Raw genomic sequence first — 18681 nt, 5'->3', positions numbered from 1 at the left:
ACATGGATTACTTTTCTTCAGACCTCTTGTCCCAACTCCCTCGCTTAAAGTTTAAAACCAGTTTATGTATACATATACCTGTGTGCACGTGTATATAAATATATGTGTTTATTTGCACTTTAATTATCACTTGGTCTTTTTAATGAAGTTTCTTAGTGCTTAAAGTGCTATATGTTTATTTATAGCACTTTTAGGGGGTCTAGCTTTTTAATGCAAATACTGTATGAGAGATTGATAATAAAAATAGATTTTTTATTCTGTATTCTTATAGAATATGTGGTCTTAAGGTCATTCAAGCAATAATTATTTATAAAAAATGATTATTTGGTAATTTGAGAGGTATGAACCAAAACACACATACCTAAAAAGATCATGGATTTTAATATTTTGGTAATGCATTAGGATTCTTTTTTTTTTTTTCATCAAAATGTGATTTATTCTTCACATGGTTGCATACTTAGTTTTATTCTCAGATCAGCAAAGTTTTCCATTTTAGACAAGAATGCAGTGCCTTAAATGCAAAACATATTCTCAGATAAGATAACCTTTTGCCTCTCCTTTTAAATAACTTCAACATCCATAGGTAGAATCATAACTTAATCATCAAAATAAAGGCCAAAAGCAAATATTACTCAGTTACAGTGAAACCTCATCATACTTATTTGTCAAAATAGAAAACAGTAGAAAGAGAAAAATATTGAATGTCTCACAAGAAGAAAAATATTGAATGTGTCAGACATGACACTTACAGCGTCTTTAGGCTGAAGAACTGGCTGGATATGGTCTCCATGTAATCTTTAAGCTTAAGAGTAACAATATTAGGAGGTTTCTCTTTAACAATTTAGGTAGGTTAAAGAACAGCGTTACAAATACTTTGTTACTCATTTTTAATTCGATAGTAAAGTCCAGTAGTGCTCTGAAGACAATCGAAACTGACCAATTTCTGTATCTGGGTACAGGGGAGAATCAATAGGGAAACAGTGAATTCAGTTACAGCATTGTGCATCAAAGACAGATCTGTGAGGGCTATGTCCCATAAGCCTCATTTTGTTGCCTCAAGTACTGTCAGACCAGTAACAATTGTCTGCTTCTTACAAGCATTAAGCATTACCCCCACTGTGAAATATTTTTCAGATCGTCGAACATCAAAAATCAGCTGAATTATAATCATCTAAATGGAAAGATGAAGAATATTAGTCAATTGGTTGGTTCTTTAATGCTATGTTCTTTCAAACAAAGCATTGAATATTTCTTGTAGTAAAACTGGAACTCACTTGCAGTAATGACTAAACACTTCTGAGCCGCATCAGGACTCTTATTGAGGATAATAATATGAAAATTCAGACTGGCTCAAAGAAGAAGGAATTTGTTGGTGTCTATATCTGAGAATACTAAGTTCAAGTATGGGTGGATCCAGGGACTCTAATAGTGTCTGTCATGAGGAGTGTTGCTGTCTGTTTTATTGTATGTTAGCTTTTTTTTCTGGCAAACTTTTCTGAAGAGTGACAATTATAATTACTAGCAGTTGCAGACTTATCTAATCAATTTGCGGAGTGTGCGTGTGTGTGTGTGTGAGGGTGTGTTCCTCTTTTTCTGATGGCTTCACCCAAAGTCAGTAGCTTCAGTAGAAGTTTTGGGATCAAATCCTTTTAGCCTGAGCTTGGGTGAAATACCCTGAACCAATCACTCTGGCATGCAGGATGGAGTGCTTTGGGCAAGTCTGATATCTCTTCACTCCTGAAGTTAGTGGTGCAGCTGGGATAGGGGGTTAGGATGGAGATCAGCTCTGAAGGAACCACATGAACTAAAAGTAAGAGGGATAGAAGTTTTTCCAAAGGAAAATCAGGAATCTTATTAAAAACTAAGTAGATAAGAATATTCACTATAGTATGAAAACATAATGAAACTGTTATTTTATCACAGATTGGTGAGCGATAACTACAATACTAGATTCCCTGTGTGCTTAAAGTGATTTTTGCGTATTCACGTCATCTGAGAAGCTTTTAAAATACCTTGATGCCGTGGCTGCACCCCAAACCATTTAATTTCTGGGGTAATACCCAGGCTTTTTTTTCTTTTTTCTTAAAGTTTCCAAAGATCAATTTTAGTACATAGGCCAGCTAATGTTTATTAACATAAGATATAGAAATTAAGTCATAGAACCTGTTAATCTGCCCACTTACCTTTTTACCTTAGTCTCTTTTGTGGTTTAACCTCAGTGACTTCAAAAGCAGAATTGGAACATTAAGTCAGTACTTCTCAAATTACACAGTGAATTGGAATCACCTGGAAATCTTGTTTAAAATGCAGAGTACTAGGGCCTACCCCTAGAGTTTGTGATTCAGTAGATGCAAGGTAGAACTTCAGAAATTCCTTGGTGGTGCTGTATTTTAAGACCTAGGACTTTACTTTGAGGGATGTTACATTAGATTGTAATGTTGAAGATTTGCCAGTTTTAAGTTCTTTTTTTATAGATTATTGTCACTTTTTTACCTACAGTTCTATGGACTGAATATTAATTTAGTTCTTATTTCTATGTAGTATGCTTATTCCTCCATTAGCATTTGCTGTACTAGGTTCTACAGATAAAAAGATAGTGTGGACATAAATACACACAGCTTCACATTATTTTTTCATTATATAAGGATTAATTGACATCATAAAATCCTAACATTTGTTCAGAGAATTTGTTAACACCCCCCTTCAGAAATTAACTCATAGAACCTTTTTATCTGCCCATTTACCTTTTAGTCCTCTTTGCCCTTTAACTTCAGTGACTTCAAAGGCTCAAAATTAAAATGACTCAGTGTAATTTAAATGTATTGGTAGTTAATGTCTAATGTGCGCCTTGAAATCATTTATAGTTGTGTATTCTGCTGGTTGCCGACACTGTATAATCAAAATAGGCTGCACTCAATCCCTTTTGAACTATAATTGCTATATTAATTTTAGGTATTTCTTCCTACTTATATTTTAAATGTTTACCTTTTCTAGTGAGAGTTGACTTGCCATATTATTTTAAATCTTATGTAAGGTAAAAAGAAATCATGTTATATGGTAAAAGCACCCTAATTATTTTAGTTTGAGTAAATATGAACTGTATGGTGCATAACACTTTCCTTTTTATGCTGTTTTGTTTTTAAACAGGCTAATAGCTCGTCAGCTTGCTAAAATCCATGCTATTCATGCACACAATGGCTGGATTCCCAAATCTAACCTGTGGCTAAAGATGGGAAAATATTTCTCTCTCATTCCCACAGGATTTGCAGATGAAGACATTAATAAAAGGTAGAATTACTTTTTTTATTTGACATTATGTTTTACATTGTTTTGCTATATATATATAGGGTTTCGAAGATAACTGTAAGGTGTGTAAAATCTGATTTTGTTTATCTCTTTGCATTTAAGTAAAATAAGCAATAATCCATTTAACTCTCAGAAGGCACTACAGAAATCTGCTTTCTTCCCCCAGTCAGCTCAAAAAAAAAAAAAAATCAGTCCCTATAAAACTGGGGAAGTGGGGAGCCAAGAAACAAATATAGAACATTTATTTGGCAGTAAACATAATATAAAGGTTACTGTTATTGGGTATATTAGTGTGAATTGACCATAGGGACCTTTTTAAAGCAATTGTTTCTGTCCAAAGGAAGGCTGCTTTGAATGGGCCTAGAGATCTACATTGGGGCAGTGTAGTCATATTGAAGTGTGAAAAGGTTTGGGTTGTCTTAGTTTATTGTGACTTTTAAAATCTCATATAATGAGATTGAAAGTTCTTTTACTGGAGTCTCAGATTTTGTAGGACTTCAGGTTCAGAGTAACTAAGATATTTCATTTCCTATAAAGATAAATGTGTAAATCAGAATTTAGAATCTAAACAAGTTTTTTTTTCTTCCAGTTTTATTGAGATATAATTGACACACAGCACTGAATAAGTTTGAGATACACAGCATAATGGTTTGATTTCTATATGTTATGAAATTATTACTGCAATAAGTTTAGTGACCATCTGTCATCTCATAATAAAGACATAGAAAAAATTTTTTTTTTCCTTGTGATGAGAACTCTTAGGTTTTACTCTCTTAACTTTTCATGTATAATGTACAGCTGTGTTAAGGGGGCCAGGCTGGCTCTCTGGTGGGCAGAACTGGGTCTGGCGTCGGTGGTTGTGGGGCTACAGATCCTCAGTCTAGTGTGGGCCTCTGGTGGACAGGGCCCAGGTCCTGGAGCTTCCTGGGCCTAGAGCTGGTCTGCTGTTGGGTGGAGTCAGGTCCCAGGGTCTCTGGCTGCACAGCCCTGAGGTTCCTCAAAGTAGGTATCAGACCTCCAGTGGGCAGGGCTGGTTCAAGCACAGCTGGCTTTGGGGTCCAGGGTGTCCTGGAAGCTAGTATCAGCTTGCTGGTGGGTGGGGCAGGATCCCTGGATGGCTGCGGTAGGGGCCCAGGGTGTCCTAAAACTTTATCAGCTAGAGCGGGGCTGGGTCCTGGTGCCAGTGAGCTAGAGGGAGGATTCCACAGTGGTGGTTGCCAGGACCAGTGTCCTCCTGGTAGAATGAACTCCCAGAATGGCTGCTGCCAGTGCCTGTGAGCCCAGGGGGTGCTTCATTTGCCTCTTGCCTTATCAGGAGGCTCTTGAGGATCAGCAGGTGGGTGTGACCCAGGCTCCTTTCAGATTACTGCTTCTGCCCTGGATCCCAGAGTATGCGGGATATTGTATCTGCCCTTTAAGAGTGGAGTCTGTTTCCCACAGCCCTCTGGTTCTCCTGAAAGTGTGCCCTTTGAAAGCCAAATGTTCTAGGAGCCAGCCTTCCCAGTGTAGGATTCCTGGGCTAGGGAGCCAGAGATGCGGCTTGTTGTCTCTCCATGTGGAGAACCTCTGCAATTGTAATTATACTCCCATTTGTGGGTTGCCCACCCAGGGGTGTGGGTCTTCACTGTACTGTATCTCTGCCCCTTCTACTTGTCTTACTGTGGCTTCTCCATTCTACCTTTAAAAAATCTTTTGTGCTAGTCTTCTGGTCTTTCTCCTCATTAGTACCTCTGTCAGTAGTTGTAATTTTGATGTGTCCGCTGGAGCAGGTGAGCTCAGTCTTCCTACTTACCATCTTGACTGCTCCTAACAAAGAGCACAGTCCTGCTGGGACCCTCTGAAATAACCTGTGACACATGCCTCAGAAACTACACCGAGCATGTTTTTACATAATGTTATTAATACTAGTAGAGAAATTGCACATCTTACTTTGTCTTTATATCTAAAATGTACATGAAGACTTCCACTTTTGTATTCAGGAAGTCTTTAAGAACGACAGAGGTAAGCAGGACCTGTGGATTTTTTTTTCCTTGTTTTGTTTTATTTTTTATAATTCATTAGGAAAAAATTAAAGTTGATTATTTCAAAAGATTAGTTTGGCTCACTCTGTGTGTGCTTTGTTTGCACACAGTTTGTCAGACTCTGAATGGACAGGGATATTGTACCCTGTAAACTGGGAGAGACAGACATCTGATAGTTTGTCCATGGTGCTGGATATTCAGAAAATGATCACATAAAAACAAACAAAAAAATCCACCTTTGAAATAATTTTATTGAAAGATTTCAGGAAAAAAGTCACTTTAAAATAATGAAGCTGGCAGTGGTGCAGTGTTGAGAGGGAGTATGATATTGTATGGATTAAGAGTACAAGACTCTGGAGCCAGACTGCCTGGGATCAAATCTCAGTTCTGCTGTGTAACCCTGGACACGTCACCTGTTTCCTTTTCTGTAAAATGGAAATAACAAGGGTAGGATGTTTACGTTTTAGAGATTTTGTGAGGATTGAGTCGGTATATACACATATCTTAGAACAGTGCTTGGTGCATTTAAGTGCTAAATAAATGTTAGCTGCTATTTTAAAAATTTATTATTCAGAGGTTACTTTAAATTCTTGGGGTTAGTGATAAATCTGGAGATGCCCTATGGTAGATAACGAAAGATCCTTGCCCCAATAGAAAATACACAATTAAAGTATTAAAAATAATTAATATTAAAAATATTTTTCATATTTCCTTTCATTCCTTTTTGTCTGTACATGATTGTGATTATTAATAATCCTTTGAGTCCTATTATTTCCATTCAACTCGGTACTTTTAAAATAAATTCTTGAATAATTACACCATTTTGCAGATCTCTGTTGGAAGCTACGTGTAGAAGAGAATGCAGCAGTTGGGAGAACAGTGAATAGGCAGATTCATTAAAGTAAACTCTGATACAGATTGTTTATTGTATTGTAAAATGAAAGGGGTAATCTGAGAGACTGTATAGAGAAAGAATGAAGAGAACTTGTCTTGAAGTTTTAGGGAAGAAGAGGAGGAACAGCAATTTCGTATGCCTGATGGTGCTATTGAGGAATTAATAGCAGCACACTATTTTTGTTCCATTGTATTTTTATTATTACAAATATGGCACAATAAATAGTACAGAAAAGAGCACAGGATAAAAAGCCGTAATCACCAATCCTTGTCAAACTCTCATCCTTCACAGTCTAACTACTGAGGCAATTCTCTGTAAAGATGAATATTCTATGGTATGGTTATCATATGATAGTATCATAATGTTTATATGATTGATGATTATCATATAATAATGAGTTGATTTGTCAGCAATAGATAATATCTGCATGCGTGCATGCAAAGTCACTTTAGTCATGTCTCTCTTTGCAACGCTGTAGACTGTAGCCCGCCAGGCTCCTCTCTCCATGGGATTCTCCAGGCAAGAATGCTGGAGTGGGCTGCCATTTCTTCCTCCAGGGGATCTTCCCAAGTCTCCTGCAGCTCTTGCACTGCAGGTGGATTCTTTACTGCTGAGCCACCTGGAAGCCCAAATATATCTGTTGACTTTCAAATGTGACTTTAACTAATTTATATGACATTCACCCTTCCAAGCTTGAGATAGATGTTTTAGTTCTTTAATAGGTTATCTTTGTGACTTTAAATGCTTAAACTTCTTTTTATTAAACTATGTGTCTTGGTTTCCCCCATCTGTAGAGTGGAGATAAATATAAAACATTGAGAAGAATAGTGTTAGTAAATGTCAGCTGTTAGACATGTATATTTTTCCCTGCCCTGTTTTGTACTGATGCACTTTTTACTTTTATGCCCTGCATTTTAGGTGTCTTGTTCAGTTTCTTTTTATTCATAGTAAAGTTGTTTATAATGGATTTTCTTTATTCTAATCTTAGAATAATTGGCCTGTTTTAATTCAGAAGTCTACATTTAAATAGAAAGAACTTATTAAAAATAGATTTTTTGTTATGTATTGAAATAACTGAATTACTGTGTCGTACACCAGGAAGTAACAGTATTGTAGGTCATTTATATTTCAAAAACAAACAAACTCACTCAGACAAAAAGAGATCAGATCTGTGGTTACCAAAGATGGGGTGAGGGGAAGGGGGAATTGGATGAAAGTAGGCAAAAGGTTCAAACTTCCAGATATAAAATAAATAAGCACTAGGGATGTATATATACAACATGGTAAAGTAACATTGCTATGTTATTTATGAAAGTTGTTATATTGTTGTAACAACTTTTGTTATATTGTTACATTGTTATATATGAAAGTTGTTAAGAACATGAGTTCTCATTACAAGAGAAAAATATTTCTTTTTATTTTGTATCTGTATGAGATGATGGATACTTAACTAACCTTATTGTAGTAATCATTTTATTATGTAGGTAAGTCAAATTTTATTTTGTACACTTCAGTAGGGCTGTGTGTGTCAATTATATCTTAAAACTGAAAGGAAAAAAGTTGTATGTGACCAAAAAGAAAATAAAAGGTTTTATTCCTTCAGTTCAGTTCAGTTCAGTCACTCAGTCGTTTCCAACTCTTTGCGACCCTATGAATCACCAGGCCTCCCTGTCTATCACCAACTCCAGGCCTCCCTGTCCATCACCAACTCCCGGAGTTCCTTAGGGAAACTTAAAAAAACACGTTGTCATTAATATAAACAAGATGTAACTTTTTTTTTTTTTTAACTGAAAGGTTCTTGAGTGATATCCCAAGCTCTCAGATTCTTCAGGAAGAAATGACTTGGATGAAGAAGATTCTTTCCAACCTGGGCTCACCTGTTGTGCTTTGCCATAATGACCTGTTGTGTAAGAATATAATCTACAATGAGAAACAAGGTAGGTATCTGACTTTAGCAGTAAGTAAAGTTTTTTTTTTCCTTTGAGTTTATAACAGTCCTTTGATCTTTGTATCAATCAATAAATTTAATTCAAATGTAAGGGTTAAAAACATGTATGAAGACTGAAGTGTTTTCTTTTGGTTACAAAGTCATGGTAACTGTGCTATATTAGGAATATATATTTTCTGCATAGTTGTATAAAATGTTTCTTAGAATTGGTTTATTAGAAATAGTTTTTGGTTTCTGTTAGAGTTTTAAGTGAAAAATGATGACATGACTGTTTATAAATTTAATTGTAAATATTTGGTAATTCGTGGTTTGAAAATGCACCTGCTTGTAATGAGGGTTATTGAAAAACCAACTGACATTGCACTGTTTTATAAATATAGAAATATTCTGAGTGTTGGGGGTGGATAGAGTATTAAAAACAAATGTATCCAGGTTTCCTATTACCTGTTTATTTTACTGACTTGTTAGATATTTTGATGCTAAGGAAATAAGCCACAGATGGAGGAAATTTTATTTTGTAGTTGCTGAAATTTTATCTACTGAAGTAATAATCAAGACACTTTAGTAAATTGTCTTAACAGTTTTTGAGGAGGACAGTGATACATTTTGGTGAAATGTTTTTGGGGATTGTTTTTATCTTGCTGTATTCAAATTCTCTTATGTTTTCATATTTAAGAAACACATGATTGTATAATATTATTGGATAAAGTGGTTTGAGGTTTGGTTGCTAAAATGGTAGATGCCCTTCAATATACTACACTGAAATTTAAAAGACACAATTTGGTTGAAAGATTAGTGTTAATTCAAAAAGTCTGTCTGAAACTTTGAAGCTATTGCATTTTGTAGGAAACCAGTTTTGAAGGTAAATATTGCAGTTGGAAGATTATTTTGAATTATAAGTGTGCTTTTTGAAGATACTGAAGCCAAAGAATTCTGATTAAGTGGTCATATTATGTCAAATTACTATTTATGACCATTCTTATCTAATTATAAGTTGAGACTGTTCTAATGCAAAAGCTTGTAATATTTATAACTGACTTCAACTTGAAAAACAAAGAACACTGTCAAGGATGGTAGACTGAAGCCAATATTTTCAAAAACACGCTTAAGTCCCTTTTATATTTGATATTTTAATCTGGATTAGAGAGTCTAAAAAAATTTTGAGCTAACATCTCTATTTTGAATGTCTTGAAGTCTATGGAATAATATTTTTTAAAAACTTCCAGTGTACCCTAAAACATTAAGTACTTGACAGTGTCCTTTAATTTATTGTTATCCATTTATTACCTATAATTGTTACAGTATATATGTACTACATTGTCTAATAGTAACCAAATCTCAATGCCATTTGTGAAACAAGAATATTAGTTATTCATTAAAGTGATGTATTATCTTTTAAGTTCAGTGCAAGACCTAATAACACATTATATTATATAATGGAATTTCAAGTAAGGGCCTTCATCTGACATTTGAAGTGGACACTCAGCTTTATTTTTAACTGCAAGTTAATTAAGAGAATCTCTTATTTCCTTTGAAATATAATTTTAACTTTTCACATTTTTATTTTATAAGTTTCTTTTGCATATTCATTTCACCAAACAAACTTAATTGATATCTAAAATAAAAGGGACCAAAAAAATCAGATTACTATGTTTTAGGTATAAAACATGAATTTTTGCTTTTTTATTTAACTAGTTGGCTATCTAAACTGCTGATTAGTGATATGAAAATTTCTCCTGTTTTCAAATAAAATATTTATGCTTCATCCTGGCTTTAAAAGTTCAAACTTCTTGTCATTTTTTGTTTTACCAGGAGTTACCTAAATCATACTTTTGTGGTTAATTTTTCTTCCCTGCATTGAAGAATAAAACTCACAGTTTAACAAGTGTAAATACGTTGATACAGTTTTTAGAGTTTGCGCTTCAACATAGGAGTCTATTATGTACCATTTGTTTCTTCTTGTCTTTGTGGTTATGTTTGTGTGTTAGTTATGAAAATATTCTGTTATGTTTTCTTGCAATGTTTTTTTTTTTTTCTTCTTACCAATGGTTTTATACTGTTCATTAGGAAGGCTACTTTGGACTTTGCGGCATCCATTAAAAAAATCAGTTTCTATGTGATTAGTTGATACATAAGCATTAAGAAAACATGTTTGGAATGTTGTTCAGGTAAAATCTGAAACTCATGAAAATGTGGCAAGAAGCTTGTTTTTATTTTTTATTATCTTATCCTGCTATTATCTTACTTGTTTTGAATTAGGAGCTAATGGTTTTGAAGTAATGTGGTTATGACATATTTTCTTTAGTTATAAGGAGAAGTAACTTGCCTCATACTTTTAAAAAAGGTAAATTATATAAATTTAGTGAATTTAATAAGCAAAGAATATATGTATTTGAGCTGTAGCATAGCATTAGTACTTAAAATTGTACTATCAGGAGGCTCATTGAAATTAGAAGCATGGACTGCAGAGTTCTTTACCTTACTGCCTTGTAGCATCTGAAATCCCAAGTTTTAAGTCTTTCAGAATTAAAATGGTTTCTACATAGAATAAATGATTAAGTTACATAGTATGTTCACAAATGTGTTTGATTTGTTATCACTTGATAAGTCGTTCATGTGATTTCAGCTCAGGGCTTCACCATTTTGTACCCACCTATGATAAATATAAAGTAATAAGATATAGTGTATTTCAGAGTCTTAATTTCTTGAAAGTACAAATTTTAAACTTTATGAATGTATATTGGATCATGTTGGTCTCTGCATGTACTTTTCAGCTATAATAACTTAGATTTTTATATCGTATAACTAGATTAAAAATCTCTTAAGTAACTCTTATCAGCAGATACATTACTCTTAAAAGAGTAATCAAACTCTTAAGTAACTTTAAAGAGAAGTCAAAAGGAATATAGATTTTGGAACCAAACACTCTTGTGTGCAGATCCCTGCTCAATCACATATGGAAGTAGGTGGTATTAAAGAAGTCGTCTTTATCTTCATTAAGTGTTTGTATTTAATCCTTTACTGTCTGCACCAGAATCACCTAGGATACTTGGGGAAAATGTAGGTATCTGGGCTCCATCCAAGACCATCTGAACAAAAATTTTTATGGATGGGCTTAAGACTCTAGGAAGTGCTGCTTATATTGTTGATAGTCTAGAACTTTTATTTGCTCTGTTTGAGACTAGAGATAATAGCTACTCCAGATGCTTCCTGACAAGATTTTAGATGAGGCATATAACACATATTGCACCAGACTAGGTGCTTTACAGCTCTCAGTTGCAACTATTATACTGTGATAAGAGTTGGCAAACTGTAAGGAGCTATGTAGTACGTACTTCAGACTTTTCATCCCATATTATAGTCTCTGTTTCCACTATTAAGCTCTGTGTTGTGGCACAAACACAGCCATATGTTGTTAGGCACTGGGTTGAATTTGGCTTGAGGACACATTGTTTGCCAACCCCTGTATTATGTTCATAGGAGATGTATTATACAAAGTGTATCTGATTCTGAAAAAGTAAAAATGGTAACTGTAAGCCAGAAGGATTTATGGCTTAGTAGTATAAGATGACAATTCAGATTGTCTTTAAATGCAATTTACAGATTTTATCTTAACTATAATTTGAGTGATTAATTTAAAGTTAAAAATGTATATATATATGTGTGCTGTACTTATTCATATCCACACAAACACAGACTATGAGTACTCTGCAGTTTGTAGGCATTTTCACCTGTGAATGTTACAGGAACTGGTAGGCATCACAGAAGAAATCCTGCTTCTACTTGTTTTCATCATGTCAGTTGACAGGACTCAGGAATATGGGAGAAGAGTAAGCTTCCTTTCTGAAGTTGATGGTAGTTGTCAAGATTTTTGAAATGTTAGTCAGTGCCAGGAATTAGGTGGTTGGTAAGACAGCATCCCATTCCTTGGCTTCAGTGAAATGACATCTTAAAAAGGTAAGAAAAGTATACTTAATGATATGATGGTAGAATTTGTTATATAATGATAAAACCAAAAGCAGTGACTCTTGCTCCAGAACTGTATGATAAGACTTATCAGTCTTCTTTTAAGTTAATCAGCAATTAATTAAAAATAATTTATACCAAGTGGAACAAATTTCAATATTGCTTATTAACTGACTTCAAATCTCGTATTTTAATTTCAACTAATCCTTTAGCTGCTGACAGAAGTAATCGCTAAAGCTTTTGAGTTTGTCGTCTCATGTCTTAATCCTCTGTCAGAATGTTTACTGGTGGCTGTTTTGTTTCTTCTTTTCCCCGATTCATAAAGTGAAATTTGCTCAGTCATGTCTGATTCTTTGGGACCCCATGGACTATAAGAGTCCATGGAATTCTTCAGGCAAGAACACTGGAGTGGGTAGCCTTTGCTTTATCCAGGGGATCTTCCCAACCCAGAGATCATACCCAGGTCTCCTGCATTGCAGGTGGATTCTTTACTAGCTGAGCCACCAGGGAAGCCCCCCGTTCATAAAAACTTCATAAAAAGCTTAAGACCTAATATATAACTTTAAATGGCTGCCATTGATTATTTTTTTCTGTCAGCAAATGCAAGAAGCTAATGTATAAATATTTAAGGAAACAAAGCTTTCTTGGGCAATTACAGAGTAAGCTAGATTCTTCTTCAGAGTTTTAAACAATATAATTAGAAAATGGGTGAGTCACCATTCACCCATTGATTGACTCTAGAGTTGATTGACTCTAACTCTTACTCACTTTATTATTATTCATGAAAAAGCATTGTTGTGGTTATTTTATTGATTTTTAACAAGTGTTTTTTTGTTTTATTTTTAAATTAAAATTTGTTACCGTATTTGTTAGCGTATATTTTCCAGGGTAGAATTATTATGAAGGATAGTCTTAACTTTGTTTTAAACCTTGTAGTCTAAATCACTATTTAGCATAAAATAAAATATCCCTAATTCACATAATAAAAAACTTAAATGGACTGTAAAAACTTGAACTATTAAGGAAGAGCTACTTAAAATAGTTACTAGTTTAGATTTTTTTCTTTACTCATGCATTCACTTCCACTGTATGTTCAACCATATACTGAATAAGAACGTCAGAAATGCCATACTTTGTTCCTTAGTGTTTCATACTTATCTCCCCTGCTCCCATTTAAACATGTGTTATCACTGTGTCTGAGCATTCTCTGCAAAACTTCCATTTATTAATATTTCACTAGCATTTGACTACTTCCTGTGTGCTAGGGTTTGCTCTGTGGATTGCATGAAGAAAGGTGGAAGGGACCTGCTGCCCCTCCAACTGCCCCTCCAGGAAACGATGGAGGAGTCAGATAAGAAAACGGATGTTTACATTCAGAATGATGAGTGCTGTGGTTGAAGGTGTGCATGTCCAGGGTAAAGTTACTGGACTTCAGAGAAAGAGATGAAAGGAAACTTTCCCAGAATAGAATACTTCCTTTTTCTGCCTAAGAGGGAAAACATTTTGCCAACTTGAGTGTAATCGTGGTTACTTTTTCTCTCTTCTTTTCCTGTCTTACATAACTCTGTAGAGCAAGTAGGGTGAATTGGAATCATTTTCAGGTTCTCATATTGGTTATTTTGCTTTTAATCCTTTTTTCCTTAACAACAACAAGTAAAGGAGTCCAAATGAATGGATTGTGTGAATTATATAGCCTTAGTTAATTAACGTTTTTTTGGTTTTAAAGTACTTTAAATATTGTTTAAACTGTACTGAGATTTGAACGATTTATTTAACTCAATAAGAGTGGACTTCATTACTGTGAAGATAAAGAAACATAGTAATAAAAGAAAAAGCTTTTGAGAAAACAAGATGGTCATGCCATATGAGCTGTTAGTTTTTAATAGTGATGTGGATATTTCTCTAAATAAATTGGAAATTTTAGAATTCAGAAGTTAAATTTGTAGAGGAAAAAAGTTCAGGGTATTTTTTTTTTCTTGTAGGAAAGCATTTTCCAGTAATTTGATTTTTCTGGCACCCAAAATAAGGAAAGCAGGCCTTTTTAATTCTACTTTGTTGCAGAAGATTAAATTTAAGGTTGAGTTCCACTTTGTTTGCAGTAGTTTGAAAAGAATAGTTAATGCAGATTAAAAAAATTTTTTTTTCCTTTTAAGCTTTGTGTCTTGTAAAATGTGAGTTTGCCAAATTTTCTTCATCTGCTACAGATTAGGTATGCCATTGTTGCTGCCATGTGGCGGCGCACCCGTGCTTCTTAAACGCACTGACTGGAGGTTTATCGCATCACTTGTTCACATGCACGGAGCCTGGTAACAGCCTCATCTGTATCTTGTTAGCTTCATTTTCTTATTTTTAAAATTTCATTATTTATAAACTCAACATAGCATTTAAAAATAAAGGCTAGTTTTAATGAATTAATGCTACTACAAAAAGTCATTGCTAAAATTTTCATACTGAAACAGATTTTAACTTTTGTTAAAATGATCTATGCTTTATTTAAATTGTATATACTCTATAAGCAGGCATGTTTTACCTGCTGTTTTATTTATATTTGCCAAATTCTAAATATGATTTTGAAAATTGAAATTGAAGCTTTTGTTTATGTGGCTAAAGTAAGCTTCGGGACTGGGCTGTGTATTTTTATTGGCATGTAACAGTTTGTATGAGCTCTACAAGAATTTGTATTTAAAGAGCTAAAACAATCAACAGCTGTAATTTGAAAAATTGTTTATTAAAATTGTTTGGTTGACTCAGTGAGACAACTTGGTAAATCCTCTGGAATCCTAATATTTTGAAGTCTGGGTGGGTAGATAGGTATTTCCCAAATCATTATGTTTAGTCTCTTTCATCCTAATCTTTTTAAACTATCATTTTTTTTCTCCTTAAAGTAATGTTTATTGTAAAGAATAAAGGAAAAAAGGTCACTTGTCTACCATCTGAAATGAAACCAATAAAAATGTTTTGGTTTATTTCCACCATCTTTTCCCCTCTATGTATTATGTTTCTTTTTTTTTTCCTTCTCTCTTCAGGCATATTTTAATAATTTGGATCACTGTGTTTACTATTTTGTATCTTTTGTCATATAACATTTGTAATTCTCCTGGCCATTAAATAACTTTTGAAAATGAAATTTTTATCATGGCTGCAAAGTATTTTGTCATCATGGTGGTCTTTACCCTGTCATTCCCAAGGGTACCTAGAAGAAAATTTTTAAATATATTCTGACTTTTCATTTTGCAACTTACTGGTGAAGTGATTTGGTTAAAGCTTGTTCTGTCCTCCCATTCTGCTGGTTAGTGAAGTGCTTTGGTTAACTTTAAGACTTTCTGTGGGATAGTTTTTGTTTCTCCAAGAATATAAATTGGTTGTGTTGCAGTGGTTTATGTAGTCACCAGCTCTTAGAAACCTTATTTTGTCAATATGCGTATAGATTTTGGTAACTGGACTTTAATACTTTGATGATCTCACTTATTTTACTCTAGACTTGACTATTATGAAAGTTTTGAATTATATATTAAATGCAACTATATATATATATTTTTTTGCTTTTGTGTAAAATACTTGCTATTACATTTTATTGGTCATATAATACTCTTTTTCTGAGTTGGAATATGATCAACATACAGTCCAAGATTAAACATATACATTTATAGCAACACATGATAGTTAAAAGGCTCTTTCATCTGGGAAAAGCCAGTGTGTTTAAACCAGAAGTTTATTACCTCAGCTTGATGTTTTAAAAGATAGTGTAACTAGACATAGCTCTGTATTTTCTCAATATCAGCAGCTTAGAAACTATTCTTAACAGCCTTACATCTGTGTTCATGTATCCATTTTAACTGTTGAGCCTTTTGAGTTTGTGATCCCCTGGTGTAGACAGTGACCCATTTTGATGTTTTTTTCTTAATGTTTCTCTTTCTCTCTCCCTCCCTCCCTGTCTTTTCCTCATTTGAATAGGACCTATATCTGTGTTGAGCCAAATCTTCTAACTAAAACTCAATATCCAAAGATGAAGCTTCCTAAGCAAGAGTTTGTCCCTTGGGCGAATGGAACAGGATAGTCTGAAGAATTATAATAAAATTTGCATATGTATAAAGCACTAATTTAGAATAGGGATTTTTTTAGTTTATATAAAAATTTCTCAAAAAGAAAAAATAGCTTACCTTTGTTCCTTTAAATGATAAAATGACCACCTTAATGCTGCTCAAGTAAGCTATTGGAAACCTTAATTATGTAGCATTTCAAAAATATTTAAGAGTTTGATAGCAACTATCTTACCTTAAAGAGGTTCTGTTAATCAGCAAGTGTTATAGCTTAAGTGCAGGACTCACAGAATTCAAACCTTTGAAAGTCTATGTATTTTTTCCATCGGTAAACTCACTGTTGGAATATATATTAATCTTTTGAGAAAGTTGCATAAATTATTGTTTCCAAAGGTAGTTTTCATTTCTAACTACACTTGAATTTTTAAGTAACTGATGCCCCCATGTGGTTAAATACATATTTGCTTTTGTTTGAATGTGGAGAATGACTGTATTTTTTGACTTTTATTTAGTATAGTGGACATTGATGTCCACAAAGAAGCTGTTGACCTATGCACATAATTGGAATTTTGTAAAGCTCATTGCCATAAAATTCACAGCCTTACCCTGTATTGTCTCAGAAGTGCATGTAACCAAGCACGTACAATGAGACAAAATATTGGAAGCTATTTAATTATAAATAGCATAGGGATTTTCGTATCCTATATGTGATTCCTTATGTCTTTGTTTTTGTGTCTCACATAGGTGATGTACAGTTCATTGATTATGAATATTCTGGATACAACTACCTGGCATATGATATTGGAAATCATTTCAATGAATTTGCAGGTAAAATCCAGCAGAGAACATGTTCCTCTAGTGAGGTAGCATATAAAACTTTGAAAGGGTGCTTTTTAGAATTTTTTTGTTCTTTACAGAAGATCAACTTGGGGGTAGGAGCAACAATTTTAATTTTCTTCATGACCATTATGGTTTTTCTTTATTATTGGAGGAAAGAGATGATGACCTCTTCCTTAATTTCTTAAGGAAAATAAGAGAAAAATAATAATTGTGGCTTTTACTTTTTTTTTTAAGAATTGACATAGTTGCTTTATAAATCTCATCTAATTTTTTCTACACACAATCCATGTTCTCAATTTACAGATGAGTAAAGTAATTCACCAAGGTCACGGTAAAATGCAGAGAACTAAGATTTGAAACCAACTCTTTTTTTTTTTTTTAATCATTTAAAGGCCTTTGCTGTTTCCATTGTGTGTGAGTGAAAGTCGCTCAGTCATGTCCAACTCTTTGCAACTCCGTGGCCTATACAGTCCATGGAATTCTCCAGGCCAGAATACTGGAGTGGGTAGCTATTCCCTTCTCCAGGGGATCTTCCCAACCCAGAGATCAAACACAGGTCTCCCACATTGCAGGCGATCCTTTACCAGCTGAGCCAACTGCCAGGGAAGCCCAAGTGGAGAATTCCATGGTCAGAGGCGCCTGGCAGGCTACAGTCCATGGGGTCCTAAACAGTTGGATATAGCTGAGTGACTTTGACTTTCCATTGTATACCTGGGCTTTTTGAATGTCATCTAACTAAAAAGCTCAAGAATTTATTTCTTTATCTATAGGAAGGGAGAGTAGTTGTGCATAAAAAGAGTTATCACCATGAATATGCTTCACTGGTGAGGATACAAAAGAGGAAGCTTCAGTGATCTTATTATGATTTTGTGTAGAAAATAATTGAAAAAGGTAGAATTTTGATATGCAAATAGAAAGGAGGGCACTGCAGGAAGAAGGAAGAAATCTTCAAGGTGAATATACCTATTCCTGTAGGATATAAAATCCATGAAGGAGAATAGAGTGTCATAAGACCAGAGAGGTAAGTTTGGATCAACTTAGGATCAACTTGAATGGTAGGCAAAATACTAGGAACTAGACGAGTATTCTTCAAACTGCACATCATGAGATCAGATGTGTAGGGGAATTAATTAAAGCAAAGAATGCAAAAGAAATAGAAAATATCAGAATTGGAAAGTGTAGTTAGGGTAAATATTGTTTCATGAAATACAGTATCAGGTGCATGTGTAAGGCTTCAATATAAACATGTATTTATGGTTTTCACTAGTGGTCCAGTAGTTAGGACTCCATGCTTCCAATGTAGGGGGTGCAGGTTCAATGCTTGGTTGGGGAACTAAGAGCCCACATGCTGCGTGGCCAAAAAACAAAAAATATAAAGGTCTATCCACTTAAATATTTGTTACTTTGGAAGTAATGGTTAAAGACGCTTTAAAGCCACAGTTCTAGAAAATGCTCTAGATGCTAGTGTGCATAAGAATCATAAGAATCTCCTGAGATACTGAGGTAAATGAAGATTTGTGACACCTAATGGTAGTTGGTTCAGGCTTCACATTTTGAGGAAAAATTGAGGCAGTGAAAATTGATTATGGTGTATTAGAATTTAATTAGGAATACGTTATGATTGGTTTACTTAATAAATGTTATTTACTTAATAATATCTAGTGT

At 34.1% G+C, this 18681-nt stretch overlaps 1 protein-coding gene across 1 annotated transcript in view; it reads left to right on the top strand.

The window, feature by feature from the left end:
- The window catches only part of ETNK1 (ethanolamine kinase 1), a 54344-nt gene that overhangs the window by 22997 nt on the left and 12666 nt on the right, over nucleotides 1–18681 (top strand). The window contains exons 3-5 of the mRNA XM_068970624.1: nucleotides 3148–3288; nucleotides 8017–8159; nucleotides 16921–17004. Coding sequence (XP_068826725.1) covers nucleotides 3148–3288; nucleotides 8017–8159; nucleotides 16921–17004 — 368 coding nt within the window. The remainder of the gene's footprint in view (nucleotides 1–3147; nucleotides 3289–8016; nucleotides 8160–16920; nucleotides 17005–18681) is intronic.

The sequence above is a fragment of the Capricornis sumatraensis genome, chromosome 4 (genome assembly GCF_032405125.1).
Source record: "Capricornis sumatraensis isolate serow.1 chromosome 4, serow.2, whole genome shotgun sequence".
Lineage (NCBI taxonomy): Eukaryota > Metazoa > Chordata > Mammalia > Artiodactyla > Bovidae > Capricornis > Capricornis sumatraensis.
The sequence above is the reverse complement of the archived record's forward strand: the minus strand, read 5'-3'. Positions and strand labels throughout refer to the sequence as shown.